The sequence below is a fragment of the Ostrea edulis genome, chromosome 3, assembly GCF_947568905.1.
Source record: "Ostrea edulis chromosome 3, xbOstEdul1.1, whole genome shotgun sequence".
In the NCBI taxonomy this organism is placed as follows: Eukaryota; Metazoa; Mollusca; class Bivalvia; order Ostreida; family Ostreidae; genus Ostrea; species Ostrea edulis.
The window spans coordinates 72,312,838-72,334,409 of record NC_079166.1 but is presented as its reverse complement, the minus strand read 5'-3'; the positions used below and the strand labels follow the sequence as shown (position 1 = coordinate 72,334,409).

The 21,572-nt window shown below is 34.5% G+C and overlaps 1 protein-coding gene across 1 annotated transcript; it reads left to right on the top strand.

Moving 5' to 3' along the window:
- The first annotated feature begins 5,803 nt into the window (after positions 1 to 5,803).
- Positions 5,804 to 20,964, top strand: LOC130052805 (multiple epidermal growth factor-like domains protein 10). Its single transcript, XM_056158837.1, has 8 exons — positions 5,804 to 5,928; positions 7,752 to 7,798; positions 8,468 to 8,617; positions 9,817 to 10,005; positions 10,489 to 10,546; positions 18,179 to 18,225; positions 18,674 to 18,862; positions 20,336 to 20,964. Exons 1-8 carry the CDS (start codon positions 5,834 to 5,836, stop codon positions 20,422 to 20,424), a joined length of 864 nt encoding a protein of 287 aa, XP_056014812.1. The 5' UTR covers positions 5,804 to 5,833; the 3' UTR covers positions 20,425 to 20,964.
- Positions 20,965 to 21,572: the final 608 nt, after the last annotated feature.

The following is a 21,572-nucleotide window of genomic DNA, read 5'->3' as shown; positions in this document are numbered from 1 at the left end:
TATTCCTCTTATCCTTTTCACCCAATCTGACAATGTATCAAGTTCTTCTTTTTCATATTTAGCCCATTGTCCGGCATAATCTTCGACATATTTCATAATAGAGATGAAGTTATGTCGCCAATTAAAAGACCGAGTTTCTCTGTATTTAGGACCGTTTAGAATAAGTGATTTGAGGTCCTCATATTCAACTATATCAACATCACCAGTAATGACATGTCTAGCTGGACTACAACTGAAAGAAGATGAAGAAGAAGAACACGTTGGTTGATTACGTATAAGATGGTCTATATTTAGGCACTGCAAAGTTTGTTTATAATTAAAAAGTTTGGATGCAATAGTAGAATAACAGCAGTAGGAAATACAGGGTGTAGACTTGAACGTGAAATAAGTTGAAATACACGACTGAAGCCTTTTATGGCGAAAAATGTTGCTTATGTTGACGACATCTATTCCTTTTTTTTTGTAAATTGGAGCTTGAGGAACTGACGGCATGATTTGGAAGGAATACCATCCATGGTCCGTGCTGGTTTAAAGAGCCTGTGATGGGCAACATCCATAATCATAGAGTTGAGTCTATATTCAGGTGTTGAAAAATCAAAGTATAGACTAGCCATAGTTTCTTCAAATAACGTGTGTAAAACTCTTAATGAAACAGAGTAAAGTTTTGTACGAATATGATGTGGACCTAATTGTCTGTTGACGTACGGCAATGATGAATCAAACGTGACATCATTTATACTTGGTCTTTTATAAGAACGATGCCCATGACTGCGTTTCTGACTTTGGTTATTGGGAAAGAGTCCCATCACATTCACGTAATTTCCTTGTGGACTTGTCAAATTTCCCACAGCATACACATTATCATTGCATCCGTATGGAAATACAGTGCCTAAGGTTCTGATCCAGTGATCTTCTTGTTGTCTACGAAAAGGGATGCTTAATGTTGGATTGTTTGTATGATGGTAATATTTTTCCAAAATCATTACCCTCATGGACAAGATGGAGTGGTCAGGTGCATTAAAATGCTTGTAAAGAAGTTGGTTACCACCATTATTAATTTGAAATATGTGCCCCGGAAATCTCATTGTCTCTATATTCACTATAAACCGCGAAAGTTTCAAGGTTTAAAAAAAAAAAAACGTTTTACACCAAAAACGGATGGGGAAAATGTGATGCAGACCTTCTAACAGGAAGCGAATTGTTGGTCATATCTCTCATACACCTGTAGTTCCAAGCCAAACAGTGTTTATTACGTCTAAAAATCTCATTTTTGTTAAATGTTTTATAGATTACAAGTTCTCTTATCAGAAATTATATTCTAACATTTTTTGTGATGACTGGAAGTGACGCATGAAAATGACAAACATATATCAGATATATATTCAAAGAATATAATGTATCATCCATACAGATTCCATAATTGAAAGTAAAATAGTTTCTGAGAAATAGTAAGAAGAATAAAACGCATAATTTTAAGTTGAGATTCCCCACGCATGCACACGAAAACAAACATATATAAACCAATCTTAAACTTCAATGTATATTGTACACATTTCATAGCACTTGAAATATAATCGAGATTTATAGGACCACAAAAGACGACAATTATGAACATTTTTTATTAAGAAACTGGAAGTTGTCGTTTCGACTTCCGATAAGTTTAACATTTTCTGAAACTGCAAAAGAAAGTTAACTATGCCATGCAATGTTTATCTTAAAGATATAATTTTGAACTTTGAAGTTTCATTTTTTACTTCCGGTGACAAACGTCACGGCTGGCAAATCTAACCGCATTGGGCTGGTCTACTATATGAGATTTATTATTCATACAAATTCTGTGTATTCATCTTTCATCGTGTTTAAAATATCGCGTAGACAAATTATCATTTGAAAAACGGAAATCGGACATATCTCGCAAACGGAAGTGAATTTTGGAAAACACTTTGAGGTTAATGAAAAATGTCAATAATATGTATGAAAAATATATTAAACATTTGATCTATAAGCGAGATATATCGAGAAAAAAGTATTAATGTTAGTAAAATTGAAAAATGAGATAACTGTCGACATTTTAAGATTAGACAGTTTGTAAATACAACATCAAATACTTACATGAAAATTCAAAATCAAGTTAATTTCAGTCGGTCACAAGGATTTCAAACTGGGCTTTGTTCACTCAATATTAACATATATTCTCTTAAAGATAACGCTAATGCCCTAGCTTTCGTTGGCGTACACATATTTTGTTCTCGCTACGCCTGTGTCTCCTCATTTCTAATCATTATGGTACATTGCATTGTACAGGACAATCTCCACCCGTAAATTCGTAACCTCAGGTCAACGAGTTGTGACGTTTTAAGATTAAGAAAGGATTATGAATTGTTATAGGTCTCGTGGCATGGTAGGCGTTGGTATATTAAAGAACCTTCACTGATACCGTCTTTTGCGTAAACCATAGGTGTAATTTTGTGATCTACCTAGAGTTAGTTACTTTTTAATATAAGTGGAAAATATCCAATAAGGTGTTTATTTTGTTTGTTATACGTCACGTCGTACTCATAGGAAGAAGTTACCAGTTTTGGGTGCAATACTTCAAATTTAGACTTATGTTAGCGCTTACGGCCATAGCAGTGAAGGTTATTTATCGTATTAACGCCTGCCCTGATACGAGACCTCCGTTTTAATGTTGTATTCTAAAGATATGTTGTACTTACTTCTAAATGTCGAGCGTTTGGCGAAGGGGTAATCACAGCCTATCTAACAAGTTGTGTCTTAGGTGCCACGCGACTAAAGTATCAACGAGGCTCGGATTCATGGCTTCCCGGATACAAATCAAACATTCTACCACTGGGTTACCACGGCCGGTCAAATGGATGTCAAAAATTCCTTTGGTGTGTACAATACCGACAATAGAAAAACCGAAGATAAAGAAAAGTGATCAACTGCATCATTCGATATGGAATAAACAATTTAGAGTAGGGCAAACATTGAACTCTGGAAACTTCAGAAGCTGGGTCAGTCTAAGATCCCAGGGGAAAGCATCGCCGTTGACAGGTCATGGTGCACTTGCCATTAGTCCTATGTATCTTCATCAGCTAAGCGGAGTAATCCGTAATTAATTCAATATGTAAAGAATAGGCTAGCAAAAAGTATGTAACGCATTAAATAATATCCGACTAATGACAGGTTTTATTTGCAACAACATCATTATAAAAGGCTGACTTTACATAAAATTGTTTAAACTTCACTAATGCCAACCCATTTATCAGTAGCTTGTCTCGGTTTTAAAATTTATTACACGCAGAACAATCTCTTGCGTATCGAATCAGTTGAGGTGCATCAACACCATAAATGTACAGGTGTTAATGAAGTATTGCAACATAAATATAGGAAGTTGACGGTGCCATTCTTGTGCTTGTAACGACAAATAAATTTTCCGATATAATTCAACAAAACACACGGATTGAAAAGTCCAAGACATTGAAAAATGATAATCGATGAAATACATCCAGCGTATTTTCTGTATGTACCACATGCCTATATATCCTATTAAGACATTGGCAAACACTTACTCTATATTTATAAAGGTACACTGTAGGGTCAGTATTCTGACATCCGAGAGTCTACTTTCATTGCTTGTGTATATGTTCTTACACTTCAATATCAATAGCACACCTAGTACACCTGTTTTTAAGTATATATTGTTCTGAAGATGTTGAGCCTACGCACTTTTCATCCATGATACCGTGTACATAAGAGAAACTTCTATGTTAAAAACATGGAAGTTCCCCTTCTAGAAAAGAAAGAACTAACGGACAGTCTTTTTTCGTATTTTGCACCACTTTCATTATCGGTCACGGTAGTTTAGAAGTTAGATAAAGTGCTCTTTTCAGAAGGTTTCACGTCACATTATGCGTTGATATAATAAGGAACTGTATTACTAAGGTCTTGAGCTCCATGCATCAACCAAAACTGGTGGCACTTTACCTAAAACAGGCGATATAAAGATAGCGAACACTTACAGTGATATATCTCATGCGTGAAAAATCATCCGATAAGGCGTAAAACAACATGCGTGTACCATGGTAACTGATTCCTACTTGTTCATTAACTCATGTGATTGCATAATCTTTAAATATGGCAATGTGTAATCCTAATGATAGGGGGAAATACTTTTCATAAGTTTAGAAAATAGGTCGGGGAAAAAACAACAACATAAAAAACCAACAAAATATTGGATTTCCATGTAGCTATTGATATATGTTATATCTCTCGTTATTGGAGAGTGTATTTCCCTATTTATACGATAGTAAGTAGAACGAAAGGCTAAACAAGGCAAAGTCTGGTCTTTCTCACGGTAAATAGTGTCGTCCTGGATTGAGCTGTATTTTAGGTATACGTTGGTATAAGTTTTCTTGAGGACATATACCTTTAACTATGATACAATATCAACATTTGAACCGTCTTGAGATGTTTTGGAGAGGGCAATTAGTCTGTGAAAATGTACAGTTTACATCAATTTTAAGTAATAAAACATAAACTAGATATAACACTGCACCACGTTGTTTGATTGATTGTATCTTGCTTAACGTCTCTCTCGATAATTATTCACCCATATCGAGACGTAACCAAGACCGGTGAAGGGCTTCAAATTTCGGTCTATGCTCGGACTTTACGGCCATTGAGCAGTGAGGGTTCGTTAGCGTATCACACCTACTGTGACACGGGGAATCCGTTTTTAAGGTCATCTCCGAGGTTTGAAATTACCTCCAACTTTAAAAATGGTGTATCCATGTATATCTGGGTTGTTTATTTATCTATTTTAGTTTCCTATCAATGATATATATCTAAAGTTTCTGACAATTTTTTAACCCCCCCCCCCCCCAATAACTTGATCAATCATCCATATAAGTGATGAATCAATTTAAGGAACCCTTCATCATGAAAGTAAAGTTCAATGTATGACTACACAGGCATTTTGAATCAAAAAAGCTTGAAAATACCGAACTTGATCACTCATTCGGAAAATGAATATCAACTGCAGAAAATATAGGTCAACTGTACATGTATCATCTCAAGCAAGTTTGATGTTTACAGCATTTAGGGTGTTTTTTTTATAAATTTAGTATTCTAAAACATCAAGTTTCTTAGAGTCAAACTTCTGTAATGAGATACCACTGTATCGCTTATTATAAGAGATCCCATGCAGTATCAGACAATTCAGTGCACATCTACAGGTTAAACACAATCACTATATCATAAAATCAGAATCCAAAACCCTTTACTAGATAATGCTTTTCAATGATAAACATCATAAGAATTCGTCCATGTTTGATCTATTCGGACTTCCTGGACCTACTTCCAGGTTCTTAAACGTTAGTGTATATCTATAGAATATGTTCAGTCCTTTGATAACAAGTTTGTTGTTGATAATTGGAATGCAGACGGTGAGATATAATGACTATAAAGGATAACATGTGGATATCAAGTATACTGTGTACATCAACGTGCTTTAGAAACTGCATGCATAATAAGGAAATACAGTTTTGTAAACAAAGCCTCAATCTAATATCAATACAATTTCCAATGAAAATAGTGACGATAGAGAGCACTGATCAATCTTAGAAATTCTCTAAATCATTATTAATGCAATTATCAGATATCATTTGTAGATGATTTCTCGTTCATAATTTACTATATTTGGACGTGGAAGGAAATGTATATGATTTTACTTCCTTTATAACTTTACATATTGCTATTATTACACAGATCAACCGACTGATAGATGTACATACTCGTGTGCATTCACACTTTTGATGAACATTTTGGAAAAATGGATTTTAGTCCCACATCACTAGTACTTTTTATTGCAATTATAGTGACTGGTGAATGTCAAAGTGAGAAATGCACTGGACTTATACAAGGAATGTGAGTACATTTTCCATCCACCTGGGATAATAAAACGTTTGTTTGAATCAGCAATTGTAAATTTATAACTTACACAAGTGCATACAATGATTTGTTAAAATCAGAAATACGTTACATTGCATGTGTATACAAAACTGTATTTCACGACATTTCTGCGTACGTGGTTACCAATACTATCATTCGGAATCAAATGTGTGCATGCTGAATTTTTAGTTTGAAACGTAATAGTACTGATAAAAAGCGACTGTTTTGACATATATTGAAAGTATCGGCGGAATATTACTAAATTATGCTTGAAACATATGTTTGGTTTTTGTGAAAACAACAGTCCAACTAATTAGATCATTATATGTAGACTTCAGTACAATATATCTTTGTCATTGGTAACTCTTGCAACAATTCTCCATAGAAGACTGGGGAATAATGTCTTTTATTGTATATAAACGAAATCACAAATTTCGATTTGTGCCAACTGAGAAAAAATATTTTGTCTGGCACATGAAAATATTTGCCGACCGCCTTATGAATATCTGGCGGTTGCCAAATATTTATTGGACGCCGTCCAAACGTTTTTATGTGTCAGTCGTTATATAATTATATGACGTCTGCCAGATAATAATATGGCGTTCGGCACATACTTCTATATATAAATATATAAAGGCCAATAGATGAAATATTCTTTCTCGTCAACCAGTTTTCATACGAGATCTTTTGCGAAAAATGATTGCCTGGAAAACATTTTAACATATTCATCTAAAGTTTGTCGTTTGATCAGAAATTTTATAAAAGCCTCAAGAAGTAAAAACCATCGTGAATTTCAAACTTGAATATGGACATGCATTACATACCATACACATTTTTGGGAGATATGAAGAAGGCAAACAACATCTATGTAATTTCTTTGTAACATTTTTTATTTCATTTTATCATTTTTTACACTTGAGTTTTACTTCTCAATAAACAAATGAATAAAACCATTATAAAGGTATATTGTGTACATGAATTTTGACCAAAATAGATTAGCTGACAAATTCATTTCATTTTAAATCTTTGAAAGTCACAATTTGTTTTTGAAAGAGTATTTGTAAAAGATATCAAACAAAACAAGGAAAATACGTGTTAAGTTAGATTCGTGATATTGTAATTACTATTTAGCGCTTCTGTTGTGTTGATTCAGCCTCATCATCTGCCAATTATGGTAAATGTGACACAGTGAATTACTTCATTTTATTGTATATCAAGATATTAAATGTATGTAATTCAGGATTTACAAACAAGAAAAGTATGATATCAAAACGTAAACAGCCCTAATACGATAACTTGTACTAACATGACTATATGAAAAAAAATGAGATCATTTATGAAAACGTCATTTTTCAATAAACAAATGCATTTGATGTTTCAACCAATTCAAATTCATCTAGGAGTCCATAAATTAGCTATTGAAATAAGATATCCAAAAATACCTTGTTGATTTTATTTGACATTCATTTTCCATTTGAATTAGTTTTTACAAAACCAAATTCAAAGATTTGATGTTTGTTGGTGTTTATTAGAGTTCACCATTGAATATCCCAAAAACTACAGCAATCATTTTTATAACAGACTCCAATTTGCCACTGGTGAGATCACATTTCGAACTTCTTTTTCTAAGTTTTAATTCTTGAAACTACAATGATAAATACGAATGAAATTATTACATACAATATTAATGAAAATGTTTGTGCATTCCATTATCAGCATGCATCATCCTTTTCCATATCACTGTATTATCAATTTACGGTATTGTAATCATTAATTTACATACTAACGAACTTATTCAGGTGCTGTTCGGGACAGGTATGGAACAATGTTTCTAACGCTTGCGAATGTAAGTATACAACAAATACTAAAGTATGAGAGTCCATTTTCCTTATTTTCACGCCACATTCGAGGTATTTTCTCATATAGGGCTCACCGCAAGTTTGACCGGTTTACAGCCTATCAGATGCTTACTCATCCTAGGCACTCGATCCTACCTCTGGTATATTCAGGGTCCGCGTTTGTCCAACTCTCTATTTTATTTTCTGATAGGAGTTATGAGATTGATCACTTTAGTTATCTCCACTTTGCATGAATATGTCAATAGCTAGCTATGGGTAACCATCTCGCTCAAGACTGTTGCAATGGGGGTCCTTTAAAATGTGATATCCGAGCGACTTTGCACCACTTTCACGTTTTAGCCAGCCTCCTGACGAGGGAAATGCTACAATCTACATTGTTCTTTATTGGTTTGAGGCAGCGGTGTAACCGAGAATCTAAGACAGGACTTCACAGTTCATTTTCACTTTATATCTCCTGAATAACCATGTGGCACATACATGTAATAGTGAGGCTGTAGAGCAAATATCCATCATCAGTCGAAAGCAAATTTTACATCTTGCTTAAATGATACAGATGTCGAGTGTACAATGGTTATATGCAATGATTAATTATTATCAAGCAAGAATGAAAGTCTTTTTACTGAAGAATGTAATGACTTTTTTCTCTTAATTATCAGCCTGTGCTCCGGGTTACTATGGTAAAACCTGCAGTGATCCCTGTAAGCACCCGTACTATGGAATGAGCTGTATGAATAAATGTAATTGTTCCGAAAGCGAGTGTAATCCTACTCTTGGTTGCAACGATTTCGCCCCCTCATCAAATCCAGGTGTGATATCATTCTGTACATTGCATGATATGTATTCAGGTTTAAGTATCAATTTTGTATGTTAAATACAAATTTGATCATGCACAGTGATGTAATTGTCACTAAGTAACCATTACCTCAGAATTATCTAGTTATACACATATTGTATTCCTAGCCACCTGATCCCACCTCTGGTGTATCCAGGGGTTGGTTTTTGCCCAACTATATATTTTGCATTGCTTATAGGAGTTATGAGAATGATCACTGTTCGCTATCTTCAACTTTCATATTATTACGTTCAGTACTATAATTCATAAACAAAACTATATGTATCGCCTGGAATGCTATCCAACCTGTATTTCTAAGGCATAAGTAAATATAGCAATGCTACTTTCATCAACTGCAAGGAGAATGACAAAAGTGGAATGCAGCTCCCTATCTTAAAGGGACTGGATCACGATTTTTGAAAAAAAAAATCATTATTGATGTTAAATATAAAAAAATATAGCTGATCAAATGTTGAGAGTAAAAAAATTGGAACTTCTGAACGCAAGAATAAAAGCAATATTTTAGCCTTAAACCTGTGTTATGTAAACAAAGACTCGAGTCTTTTCATGTATACAAACAAACCAATGAGATGTTAATTTATAATATAATGCATCTTAATTTTCCATAGTCACAAATTGTAACTTCTAGATGACACATTTTACCCAAAGAATGCTATAAATGTGAAAAACATAATAAACTTAGATTGATGTTGATTTCTTTTGAATTTTTCATAAACAATAACATACCGCAATCTTTGTTTACAAAGCAAATTATAAACTCTCTAAAATGAGCTTTTGTGATGAAATGTAACCTTAATTTTTATGTGAAATCTTTTAAACACATTAGACAATAGATTTTGATCATTAAAATTGAAAAACAAAATGTTGGGGTAAATCTTGAATCAGTCCCTTTAACCTTTTAAAACATTGTACATACGTATACTGTATGATGTTGTGGATGTTTCTGCTGACACTGCAACGTATAATAGTGTGGGTATAATTCCCTCATCAGTTGAAAATATAGTTTACAACTTCTTAGATGGCCTAGGGGTTATTGTACAATTGTTACATACAATTGTTACATACAATACATAATGATACCCTAATGTTACTGAGCAAGAATGGACGTCTATTACTGAAGGCTGTAATATTTGTTTTTCTCTGATTTGTCAGATTGTTCTCCGGGTTTCTATGGAAAGACTTGCAGCACTCTCTGTAAAAAACCGTACTACGGAATGCATTGTATGAATGAATGCAATTGTGTCGAAAGCGAGTGCAATCCAGTTTTTGGCTGCAGGGATCCTGTTAGCTCACCAATTCCAGATACGAGATCAGTCAATATATTTCATCAGAATGATTCAGGTTTGAAAATTAATTGTGTACAATGCATTCAGAATTGATCTTATACATGTATGTAATCGTGTAAATAACAACTGAATAATCGTTACCACAGAAATGTCCAATTATTACACATATTATAACGTGCTTTACTACCATTCACAAAAATGATATATAGCATCTTAAAGACTCTCCGTCTTGTACTCTTTAGTTTTAGGAAAACGAACAATACTATCTCCTTCTCATAACGGTTTGATCATTGCTAAAATGAAGCAACTGAAAAGTGGGAAACGCAACTTCCCCAGTTTAATGAGTATTGTTCCTTTTTAAGAACACTGTACATACTTGAACATCAATTAATTCATATTATCGTTACATATTTTGTACAATAACTGTTGATCCGAATTCAAATTTGTTCACTAAATTCCATTCACATTTCACCGCATAACGTTAAAGGACCTGCAACTGTATTTCCCTGCCCTATATTCATTGTCCATTTTGCATTAGACGGATACATTCATTCTCCGGCGAAGTCAGGGAACGGTGAAGTCCGTTCTATCCGAAGGTAAGTATTTACCTTGTTTAAACCGTAAAACTGACACCTTCGAGTGTTTCTAACATGTGTTGCATTTTTAATCCTATGCTTCAGTATCAAATGTTTTACATCAGTTATTGTGTCTCCAATTTCTTAAAAAATCAATCAAGACAGATATTACTCAAAAGCTTCTTGTGAAGAGGAATATCTGGCTGTGATCTTATATTCGATTTTTAGATGAAAGGTGAAGATAACGAACATCGATCAATCCCATAACTCCTATATGACATGACTCCTGTATGACAATCGGGATGATTTCAGCTTCTCCATCGTCAACTCCCCATATTTATGTAGCAATATTCCAGTATAACCTGCATATGGTGTTTATATATCTCAACTGATTCGATATGCAAGAGCTTGTTCTGCGTATAGTCAGTTTTTAAATCGAGGTAAGCTACTGACAAACAAGTTGATGGTACAGGGGTTTCAACAGTCTCGATTGAAGTCACCATTTCGAAATTTCTATGGTCGTTATAACGATCTACTTCGTCAATACAACCTCGCATTGGGTCAAATGCTGTCTGACGTGTTTCATACCGATTGTTAAACTGTTCTTGGCACACTAATTTTAACTGCGGATAACTCCGTTTACCTGATCAGGACATAGGGCTCACGGTAGGTGTGACCGGTCAACAGGGGATGCTTACTTCTCCTATGCACCTCATCCCACCTCTTGTGGTGTCCAGGGGTCCGTGTTTGCTCAACTATCTCTTTCGTATTGCTTATAGGAGTTGTGAGATTGATCACTGTTCGTTATCTTCACCTTGCATAAGCAATGCAAAATAAATAATTTGGCAAACACGGACCCCTGGACACAGCAGAGGTTGGAACAGGTGCCCAGGAAAAGTAAGCATCCCTGTCGACCGGTCACACCCACCGTAAGCCCTATATCCTCAGTTGAGAGATATAAACGCCATAAACAGGTGATGATGGAATATTGTTACCTAGATATGGGAGTTGAGGTTGGAAAAGCTGAAATCATTCCGTTTGTAATAAAGTTTAGTTGTTAGTTTGCCGTTTTATATCTACTTTCAATAAAATATCTAAGTATGAAGCAGAGGTGAACGGTTCTGTGGTGTCTATTTTTATTTAGAGTTCACGGGGATATATCGAATCGACATATAAATAAAAATTATTATTGTTAATGGATAATACATTGTTGAGATATCTAAATGTCGAATTGAAGGCCACAGCAAGATTTTTTCTTCTCACGTAGAAGTACAATTCGTGCCCATGTGGATTCCAACAGATTGTAGTAAGACCTGATCACCAAAGGCCATGAAGATTTTGTCAAAGAGGAACTTCCGCCAAAGTTAATGTAAAATAGGTTTTGTTTCTCAGTATAAAAAGGTTCAACTTACAGATAGGTATGAAGCAAAAGTGGACGACTCTGTGGTGTCTGTTATTTCGAGCTCATAGGGATATATCGAATCAACATTATAATGAAAGTTAGTATTGTTAATATATACAAAACGACGTCGATCTATCTAAATTTCGAATTGAAGGCCATAGCAAGATATTTTTTCTTCTCATCTAGAAGTTTTTGAATAAATTTTGCTTCATATGAATAAAGAACCAGGTCAGCTAATAAAGGAATATATTTCTTGCCTATGGGAATTCCAACAGACTGTTGGAAGACCTGATCACCAAAGATGACGAAAATATTTTCAATGAGGAACTCTAGCATATTTTTTATTTCAAATTCAGAGTACTTGTGCGTGAAATCAGAGTCGTGTTTAACAAAGTAAGTTTTTGGATGACTGATCACTAAATATGAATAATTCCAATGTTATTTATTACAATTGTTTTGATTGGACAAAAATAAAGCTGAACAAGAGTTTATACATTAATATATCCGAAAACGCGATGTATTCATACCCGCCTGAAAACAAATAACATAGTGCGGGGAAACTATTCAATTTTTTGCAATTGTTAATAAAGTGAATGAATTGGAATTATAAGAATCAAACATTCGCACTTTTATTCAGTTTGTGAGTAAAATGTCCGGAGTTTACACATCGATAAATTCTTCAAAAAGAATGTTTAATCCTATAATATTTCCTTTTTCCATTCTTGTTAATGAAGGAACTGTCTATGATGTCAAAACGTCTACTCTTTAATTTATCGTGAGGAATGGTCGTGTATAGTGTGTGTATGTATTAGTGCATATTCAAGATCAGTCTAAGACTCCGCCTATTGATATTTATTTGAGGGAGTATTCATTGTATGATAGTGAATGTGTTTTCCAGAATATTCAATGTCGAGCATATTCGGCTCTAAATAAATCTCCTAATATATAGATGATATAATGTCGTTCTAGCTACACCCTGTCTCCTCATTTCCAATTAATATGACACACTGCATTGTTTGATGGTTACATATTGTTTAACGTCCCTCTTGAGAATGGTTACTCAAATGGAGACGTCGCCATTGCCGGTGAAGGACTTCAAAATGCTGCCTTATTCCTAGCACTCACAGCCTTTGAGCAGTGAGGGATTTTTATCTTACCACACCTGTTTTGACCTGGGACCTCGCTTTTTGTGGTTTCATCCGAAGGACCGTCCAGATTAGACACCTCTTACGACAAGTAAGAGGTATTGAGGACCTATTCTAAATCGAATCCCTATGGGATCACAATACTGGTATGAAAATAAATTCATAATCTCAAGTTAATAAGATGGGACTTTTTAGAATTTAGATAGGATTATTAGTGTTTGGAGACACAGTGTCACGGCAGGCATTGATACGTTAACGAACTTTCACTGCTACCTCCTATGCGCAAAGCATGCATCAGTGGAATTTCATGGTACACACATGAAGATAATGAAAACCTATCAATATCATAATCCGATATCAAATACACCATTTACAATAGGGCAAACATGGATCCCTAAACACCAGAAGCAAGATCAGTATAAGAGGAGAAAGTGTTCCTCGTTGACAGGTCAAACCTTTCGTGATCCATATGTTTGACGTATGTACACTGTTACACGTCAGATAGTATTCGCATGATATAAAGATTTTATTTACAAAAACTATCATTAGAAAGACCGTGCTGACTTTAACCAAGACTGTTCAAACTCCTTTAGCATTAACTTGTCAGTAGTCTGTCTCGGTTTTCAAATTGATCACTCGCAGTACATGCTTTTGCATATCGACTCATCTGATAAACATAAACACCATATGCAGGTGATAATTCATTATTGCTACGCAAATATAGGAAATTGACGATGTCATTGTTGCTCCTTTAAAGACAATTATATTATCTTATCTAAATCGGAAAAAAACACAAGGTTGGAAAAGTCCGAGACATTGAAAAATAGTAACTGATGAAATGCATCTGGTATTTTTTGTATGTGTCACATATATATTTCGCCACATGACGAACTTGGCATTAATTCCACTTTTGGTAATCATACTTATACTCCAACTGCCCTTTCAAAAGACGAAATTCTTCAAAACCATGCTTCAGTTTTAGACACATTTAATATTCCAGTCAATGAATCGAATGAATATGAGTTACCGTACCTATACTGGATTCCTAAACTACATAAAAACCCTTACAAACAAAGATATATTGCTGGATCTTGTAAGTGCTCTACCAAGCCCCTATCTTTGCTCCTCACGAAAATGTTATCAGCTGTGAAGGAGAAACGTCAAACTTACTGTGCGACTACATATGCCAGAAGTGGTGTTAATCAAATGTGGATTCTAAAAAATTCTAAAGAACTTTTAGTAAACTTGAAATCACAGAATTTTTCCCAAATCATTAGCATTAAAACCTATGACTTTTCAACACTATACACGACCATTCCTCACGATAAATTAAAGGCTAGACTTTTTGACATCATAGACAGTTGCTTCTTCAACAAAAACGGAAAACGGAAATATTCATATCTAGTGATCAGTCATTCAAAAACTTACTTTGTTAAACACCACTCTGATTCCACGCACAAGTACTCTGAAGTTGAAATAAAAAATATGCTAGAGTTCCTCATTGACAATATCTTCGTGGTCTTTAGTGATCAGGTCTTCCAACAGTCTGTTGGAATTCCCATGGTCACGAATTGTGCTCCTTTGTTAGCTGACCTGTTTTTATATTCATATGAAGCAGAATTTATTCAAAAACTTCTACGTGAGAAGATAACATCTCTCGCTGTGACCTTCAATTCGACTTTTAGATATATCGATGACGTTTTGTCTATTAACAATGATAGCTTTCATTCATATGTTGATTTGATATATCCCTGTGAGCTCGAAATAGAAGACACCACAGAGTCGTCCACTTCTGCTTCATACTTAGATATTTTATTGAAAGTAGACATTAACGGCAAACTGACAACTCAACTGTATGACAAACGGGATGATTTCAGCTTCTCCATCGTCAACTTCCCACATTTATGTAGCAATATTCCATTATCACCTGCATATGGTGTTTATATATCTCAACTGATTCGATATGCAAGAGCTTGTTCTAGGTATAGTCAGTTTTTAAATCGAGGTAAGCTATTGACAAACAAGTTGATGGTACAGGAATTTCAACAGTCTCGATTAAAGTCAGCATTTCGCAAATTCTATGGTCGTTATAACGATCTAGTTCGTCAATACAACCTCGCATTGGGTCAAATGCTGTCTGACGTGTTTCATACCGATTGTTAAGCCGTTCTTGGCACACTGGTTTGACCGCGGATAACTCCGTTTACCTGATTAGGATATGGGGCTCACGGCGGGTGTGACCGGTCAACAGGTGATGCTTACTCCTCCTAGGCACCTGATCCCACCTCTGGTGTGTCCAGGGGTCCGTGTTTGCCCAACTATCTATTTTGTATTGCTTGTAGGAGTTATGAGATTGATCACTGTTCGTTATCTTCACTTTGCATGACACACTTGTACTCTATATTTATTAAGGTACCCGAAAAGCTACCATCCATTCATGCACATACATGAACAGACAGCATTTCACCCAACGACAGCCTATCCATTCTTGCTTTTTAAAAGAAAATGTATGATTTTTCAAAAGTCACTCAGCAATAAAATATACAGCATTGTGTATTTACACACGTCACTACAATGATTTGAATTATATGTTTATCATAGTAACTTATTCCTATTTGTTCGTGCACCCACGTGACTCAATAGATATTGCTTAAACACACACCTCTGCAATAAAATCATACAAATAGGAAATAACTCATCGCAAGTTTAGAAAACAGGACGGAAACAAAAGCAACAAATTAATGGGTTTCCATGCAGTGATTGATACAAGTAATTTGTTCCATTGTATTTCCGTATTTATACGAAAGTAAGTAGAACAAACAAATATAAATATGGTAAAGTATACTCTCTCTCTCTCAGGGTACGTTTTAGTGGTGTTCCGTACTGTGCTGCGTGTTAAGCATAAGTTTGTATCAGTTTTCCCGATGACATATACCTGTAATCAAGATATAAAATCAACATATGAACCATTATTAGGTGAGAGAGAGAGAGAGAGAGAGAGAGAGAGAGAGAGAGAGAGAGCAAATAGTCTGTAAAATTGTTAAGTTTATACTAATACTTAAGTAATAAAAATAAGCTACATCTAATACTGCACCATGTTGTTTGAAATTATCTCCAAAATCAAATTAAGTGCATCTTTGTTTTGATTATTCATCTCGCTTAATTTCATATCAATGAAATATATTTTAAAACTTTCTAGGAATTTATTTTGGAGCCCATTTTCTTTGGGGGCAGGGGGGGGGGGGTGCCTAAAAGGAAATATTAACTTGACCATTCATCGAGACAAAATGTTAAACAATTCAATATATGAAGCAAATCGTTTGACACACTTTCAAGTATGAAGGATATTTGATCACAAATTCAAAGTTATAGGAATGAATATGCATGCATTTTGAAAGCAAACAACTTGAAAATACTTAACACGATCACTCAATTGGAATATATAGATCAACTGCATAAAACATTGATCAGCTGTGCAGCATCTGAATAAAGTCTGTTGTTTAACAGCCTTTTTGTACTCGCTTGTAAGATTATTATTTTTTGTTTGTTTTTTTAACAATAAGTACTAGAATATACATGTAATTATCTGTATCGCTTTCTGTAATATGTGTGAGAGTGTGAGTAAAAGGTGTATATGCATTGGTGTTAAAAATGATGAAAACAAAACAAATGATAATTTTAAAACATCAAGTTACTTAGAACTGGATATTCTAAAAATATTCTATGTCACATATCATGATAGATCAATTTGAACACCCCAAAACACAGTAGACATCTACAGATGGACATTAAGCATACTGGATGCATCAACGTACTAATGAAATACATGTAAAAAATAGTGTCAAATACCTCAATATAATATTACTGCATTTTTCAATGAAAATAGAGAAGATAATTAATAGTGATCAATCTCATCAATCCTATAAATATACAAACAAAATCCGATAAATATACAAAGTATTTTGAAACTATCAGATAACACTTGTCGATAGTTTCCTGTTCATAATTTCGAATAATTGGGTTTCAAGGTGACTACATATGGTTTTACTTCCTTTAGTACATTACACATTATTATTTTTACACAGATCAGGTGGTTGATACTTGTGCCTTTTCGCGTTCATTGATCCTTTCGTAGACATTTGAAATAATGTATATTTTTCTCGCATCACTTTTTATGGCAATTTTAGTAACTGATATATGTCACAGTAAGAAATGCACTGGACTTGCACCAGGAATGTGAGTAAAATTTCCATCCACATGAGATTAAAAAACGTTTGTTTGAATCAGCAATATGATATCATTACTGACACAATCATTGTACACAGTGATTTTGTCAAATTACAAATGTATATTTTAAAAAAATGCAAGCACTAATGTGTACCTGTAGAATATTAGTTTGAAATCCACTGATAAGAAAACGCTATTGTGTCTCATTATGCATCTCTTTAGACGTATCTTGAAAGCATCGGCGGATGGTTTCTAAACAATGCTTGAAACACATGTTTAATTTTCACGAAAATTACAGTGGAAGTACATGATCATTACATATATAATTCAAAAAGGTTTATCTTTACAATGGGTGACTCTCACAGTGGTTTTCAATGAAATGCTGGAAAATTATATCTCTATTGTAAATTAATCAGATTACAAATGTCGATTGGTGCTGGGTGAAAAAAAAATCAAAGAAATGACCTAATATTTGGCATGAAACACGTCAGACAACAATTGACCTAATGGCAGGTTCTATTGGTAAACTAGATCGTTTTAACGACCATAGACGTTGTGAAATAATGACTTTTAACAGGACTTTTGAAACCCTTCTAACATTGCAGGTGTTTGTTAGATATCAACATTGAATATCCCATAAAGTACAATAATCACTTTTATATCAGAATCAAACTCGCCTCTTGTGCATATGTATTCAAGAACTTCTATTATGAAGATTTTATTCTTCAAACTACAATAACAAACATCAATGAACTTATTGCATTTAGTATTAAAGACAATTTTAAACGTATTCCATTAGTAGCACATATCATTTTTTGGTATCTTTAGGTTATTAATCCACTGTATTGCAATCATTAATGTACTAACGAATTTATTCAGGTGCTGTGCGGGACAGGTATGGAACAATATTTCTAACACTTGCGAATGTAAGTATAAAATCAATTCTAAAGTATATTTATCCAATTCATTTCATTTTTAACGTCATTTCCGAGAAATTTTGCATAACTTTCACTTTTATTGCCAGACGACTGACGAAGGAATTGTTATCATCTATATTCATCTTTTTGGAGTGTGACGCAGCCTCGCAATTGCGATTCAAACCCATAACATTACAGTTCTACTTTCCTGACTCGCATGACTCGTTTTCTTTATGAATGACCGTGCAGTATGTGCTAATGTGGCTGTAGGGCAAAAATCCATCATCGTTCGAAAATAAGTTTTATAACTTGCTTAGCTGATCTAAAGATCTAGCGTCCAGTGTTTGCATGTCTTGATTATGATTTTCCCAATGTCACTAAGCAAAAATGAACGTCCTTTACCGAAGGTTTTAATGTTTGTTTTTGGTTTATATTTCTATTTATCTATTTTTGTCAGATTGTTCTCCTGGTTACTTTGGAAAGACTTGCAGCACTCTCTGTAAGCAGCCGTACTATGGAATGCGCTGTATGAATAAATGTACTTGTTCCGAAAGCGAATGCCATCCTATTTTTGGATGCAGGGATCATGTTAGCTCGCCAATTCCAGATATTGGATCAATCCCTATATTTCATCTTAATGATTCAGGTTTGAAAATCAATTGTGCGTAGTTCATTGAAAATTGATACGCATTCGTGTAAATAGCAACTGGATAGTCGTTACCAGAGACATGTTTAATTATCACACATAGTATAAGATACTTTCTTCCAATTCACAAAACAGTGATATATACCATTTTAAAGACTCCCCTCCCCGTCTTGTATTTCCTAAGTTTTAGGAAAACGAGCAATGCTATTCCCATCTCTTGACTGCTAGATCAAAGATAAAGTGAAGCAACTAACAGGTGGAAAATGTAATTTTTCCATTTGAGTTTCACATACATTATGTGAATATATTTACTTTTCAAGAAGATTGTACATACTTTGATGCCGATTAATCAATATGATTTTTAATACAATATATGGTGGTATGATCTTACATTGATTCACCAAGTTTCATTCAAACGTTACCGGATAACGCTACAGGGCCTCAACCGAAAACAAAATATGTCTCTCTGCGCCTGTGTTTATAGTCCGTTTTACATTACACGGGCATGTTCATTTTTCGGCGTAGTTCGGATCCGGCGAAGTCTGTTCTGTCCGAAGAGGGTCTTTAACATGTCTCAATCTTAAAACAAAAGCCATCGGGCGTTTCGTGTTTCCTGTTTTGAATTCTGTGTAAGACTATGAGGTTTATCATATCAAAACTTTTGTCTTCCATTCCTTAAAATAAACGGGGAATGATGTAATATGTGTAATACATGCTAAAGTGCATGTTTCTTTAAATGTACGAAATGTACTTCTAATTGTCATCTTGGGTTGTAAAACTGGCTTTGGTTAGCATTTTGTTTAGATCGGGATCTGTCGTCAGCTGTTGATAATATATCTGGGTTGTATAATTTTCTTCATTTACGTAGATTGTTCATGAAATTAGAAAGAACCATTTGGCATTAAAGGGTATATTTCTATTACTTGATTTATAGTTACATTTAACTACAAAAGAAAAAATATAATCAGCACAGATACATTATCAACAGCCTACGACAGGCTATCGAATTAAAAAAAAATGCTGAGCAAAAGCCTTTGTACAACACAGTGGCGACTTTAGATGCGGTATATGCATCTATAGAAGGAAAGGAAACATAATCCGGCTTAAATCGGGAATGCAAATCCGCGCCAACTTCACAATATTCAAACTGCAAATCGGAAAGTGTAATTTACTGTGCCATTTTTCGAATTGCAGAGAATTGGAAATACTAGTAATATCAATAGAAATTAAATCAACAAGCAACAAATCAAAGATCAAAGTGTCCGTCATACGCCATTCTAAACATTTTGCGGAAATGGGAGATGTATTTTATTCCCTTTTTATAAACTTCGGAATAGCAATGAAAATCTTCGTTTAACATAGGAAAATTATTTCATCAAACTTTCAAAACCTAAACGTAACTATAAATAGTTTTAATACATTTATTGTATGTATATCAGTATCATTTTTTACTTTGTATTATTGCTTTATTAGGTAACCTGTTTTTATATCCATATGAGGCAGAACTTATTCAAAATTTCTACATGAGCGGAACAAATATCTGGCTGTGTCGTTCCACTTGACGTTTAGATATATTAAAGGTGTTTTATCTATCAACACTGTTCATGATCATGCATGTTTTGAATCGATATATCCTTGAGAACGTGAAATACAAACCACAACAGAGCCACCCACGTCTGCATTGGTCATATATGTCAATGGCCAACTGACACCATAACATTATGACTTAGTTTCTCCATCGTCAACTTCCCTAATGACTGCCTTCTTACGTCAACAAGGCATCAACACGCTTCGAGGGCCAGTGTTTTCACCTGATCTGAGTCAAATTGAGCAGTTCTGGGACCGGTTAGATAGGGCGGTAAGACAGCGTCATCCACAGCCACAAACACGTCGGCAGCTGGAAACAGCATGGTAGACAGATTGGAGAAATATACCGCAAGTCCGAATACAACGCCTATTTCGTTTTATGCCTAGGATATGTCGTGCATGTCCATTGCTGTACAATCAAGTATTCAATTTCAAAGACAAGATGTTCACTTCCCAAAACTATGTGAAGTTGACAATGAATTTACATGATGCAAATAGCATTTCTGATAAAATGTATGCACCTCTTATTCATTGTTGCGTTTTCATTGATTGTGAGTGTACATGTATAAGAGTTGACGTTAAAACTGCAGGGTCTTACATTCTTCTCTCATTCAGAATCTGTTAACCCACTTTTTCACCAACCAATGGTAATGTTTTGTCATAATAAAATTATTTATTCTGTTCTTTGATTATGGTGAGTGATGTGCAATTTTCCTTCAATTTTCACAGTTGAAAAATCCTGACATTTCTACTTTTTACGCACACGTTCCGTTTCCATTTTTGGCTTGCTATGAAGATCGATCCTTTCATTCTAGTGTTCCGAATGCCAATGAACGGTGAACACACGATGAACATTTGGTGAACGCACAATGAATGATTTGTGAACGTAAAACTGTAAATTGAGAGCGTGCAATGAACGCACGGAGATCCCACGGAGATAGTTTCTAGTGTCTAGATTTGTGATACACCTAGTGGCATTCATTTGTTTGTTTTACGTCCTGTCGAGAATTGTTGACGTATTGAGACGTCACCAGCTGTGGGTGAAGTACCACTAATTCAGATTTATGATTTGCGCTCAGGACCGTAACAATAAAATTTCTTTATCGTGTCAACGCATGCTGAG

Coding starts and splice junctions, on each gene's coding strand:
- LOC130052805 (XM_056158837.1), top strand. CDS start 5,834: ATGGATTTTAGTCCCACATCACTAGTACTTTTTATTGCAATTATAGTG. Junction 7,799..8,467: donor TGTTTCTAACGCTTGCGAAT/GTAAGTATACAA, acceptor CTTAATTATCAG/CCTGTGCTCCGGGTTACTAT. Junction 10,547..18,178: donor GAAGTCCGTTCTATCCGAAG/GTAAGTATTTAC, acceptor GAATTTATTCAG/GTGCTGTGCGGGACAGGTAT.